General features: G+C 44.9%; 1 protein-coding gene across 1 annotated transcript; it reads right to left on the bottom strand.

Moving 5' to 3' along the window:
• Nucleotides 1-188: 188 nt before the first annotated feature.
• Nucleotides 189-1,757, bottom strand: LOC110035253 (pentatricopeptide repeat-containing protein At5g06540-like). Its single transcript, XM_020739484.1, has one exon. It carries the CDS (start codon nt 1,671-1,673, stop codon nt 222-224), a length of 1,452 nt encoding a protein of 483 aa, XP_020595143.1. The 5' UTR covers nt 1,674-1,757; the 3' UTR covers nt 189-221.
• Nucleotides 1,758-1,772: the final 15 nt, after the last annotated feature.

Raw genomic sequence — 1,772 nt, 5'->3', positions numbered from 1 at the left:
TGTATGTATGTATGTATGTATGTATGTATGAAAATGGACATTTTGTTTTATATAAGTTAATGATCACATTATAAGAATAATTTGCACACTCACATGCACAGTGGCGTTTGCATACATGCCACCCAATCTTTATGTATTTATATGTGTAACACCTAAAATGTATTATTTATATTTACACCATCCAAATCCTTCATAAACAATCAATTTCTTATTTTGATAGATCACCAGTAATCATTACAAGAACAAAACCCTTCTTTGAAGTGATGAAACCTACTCCTATCTCTCACAACTATCTCCCTCCCATACACCTTTGAGACCAACTTAGTATAATTATGACAATCCCTACACACTCTAAGATTCTTCACAATTCTTACAATCACCCCCTCTCCAATATTCAAAATTGCAAAAGCCATGGCAAGCTTCTCACTATGATGAGACATTGCCACACCCTTCTCCTCCTCACCATCCATGTCTATCACCATCTCAGATGTATCCTTCACATACCCAACCTTCTCCAATCTCCTCTCCATCTCCCCAACCACTTCATATATCTTTCTTCTCTGTTGGTGCCTCCAATCCCCAGCCACAAACTCTTCAACTCTTCCATTCCACTCAATCAAACTCCACCCCCTCTCCTTCTTCACCCCCTTCTCTTCCATCTCCCTTCTCACATCCATGGCTTCCTTCCATCGACCTGTGCCGGCGTACACGTTCGCCAACATCACATAGCGACCGGCATCGTGTGGTTCGAGCTCTATCAAATGCCTCCCGGCACGAACACCCACATCGAATTCGCGGTGCATTCTGCAAGCAGACATCAAGGCGCCCCATTGCTCTGCCTGAGGCTCCATTGGCATGCTGAGAAGCACCTCTTCGGCTCTTCGTATCCTTCCAGCCCTTCCCATGAGATCAACCAGGCAGCCATAGTGCTCCCTCTGAGGTTCCACACCACGAGTCTTCATAGACTCGAATATCTCAATTCCTTCATCAACCATACCACCATGTGAGCATGCACACATGACTCCCATGTAAGTTGACTCATTAGGCATCACTCCCGTCTCCATCATTCTACCAAATATCTCGAGAGCGCGGCGCCCATGACCGTGCATCGCAAGCCCTCCAATCATCGCGTTCCAGAGCACGATATCTTTGTTCGTAACCTGATCAAACACATCGAATGCTGCATCAATGCACCCACATCTACAATACATATCGACGAGAGCGGTGCTGAGGATGACATTGCTACCTTTATCACTACTACCAAGTTTGTTTTGCTCAATGTATAGATGAATCCAATAACCTTGACGGATCGAACCAGCATGCCCGCAAGCCTTCAGTGTGCTCACCAGCATAACGATGTCGGGCCTCACTCCTTCACATTGCGATCTACTGAACAATCTCAGAGCTTCCACATAATCCCCACCCCTCACACATGCATCTATCATGGCGCCCCAAGAAACCAAATTTTTCTCAGGCATTTCATCAAACAGGTAACGAGCAGCATTAAGATTCCCACTCTTCCCATAACCAGACACCATAACGTTCCAGGATATCAAATCCAAATCAGAGCTCTCATCAAATAACAATCTGGCTTCGCCCAACAGTCTCATATCACAGTACATGCTCAAAAGAGAGTTTTTAATAACAATAAAATCCATAGCTCCGTTTTTCATCACCTGCCCATGAGCTTTCTTCCCCTGCTTCAGTAAATCAGCATCTCTGAACTTCCTGCACGCCTTCACCAAAAGAGCGAAGGTGAGGAGGTTAGGTGG

This window comes from Phalaenopsis equestris, unplaced genomic scaffold, assembly GCF_001263595.1.
Source record: "Phalaenopsis equestris unplaced genomic scaffold, ASM126359v1 Scaffold197010, whole genome shotgun sequence".
Lineage (NCBI taxonomy): Eukaryota > Viridiplantae > Streptophyta > Magnoliopsida > Asparagales > Orchidaceae > Phalaenopsis > Phalaenopsis equestris.
This window is presented reverse-complemented; position numbering and strand designations above follow the sequence as displayed.

Coding starts and splice junctions, on each gene's coding strand:
- LOC110035253 (XM_020739484.1), bottom strand. CDS start 1,673: ATGAAAAACGGAGCTATGGATTTTATTGTTATTAAAAACTCTCTTTTG.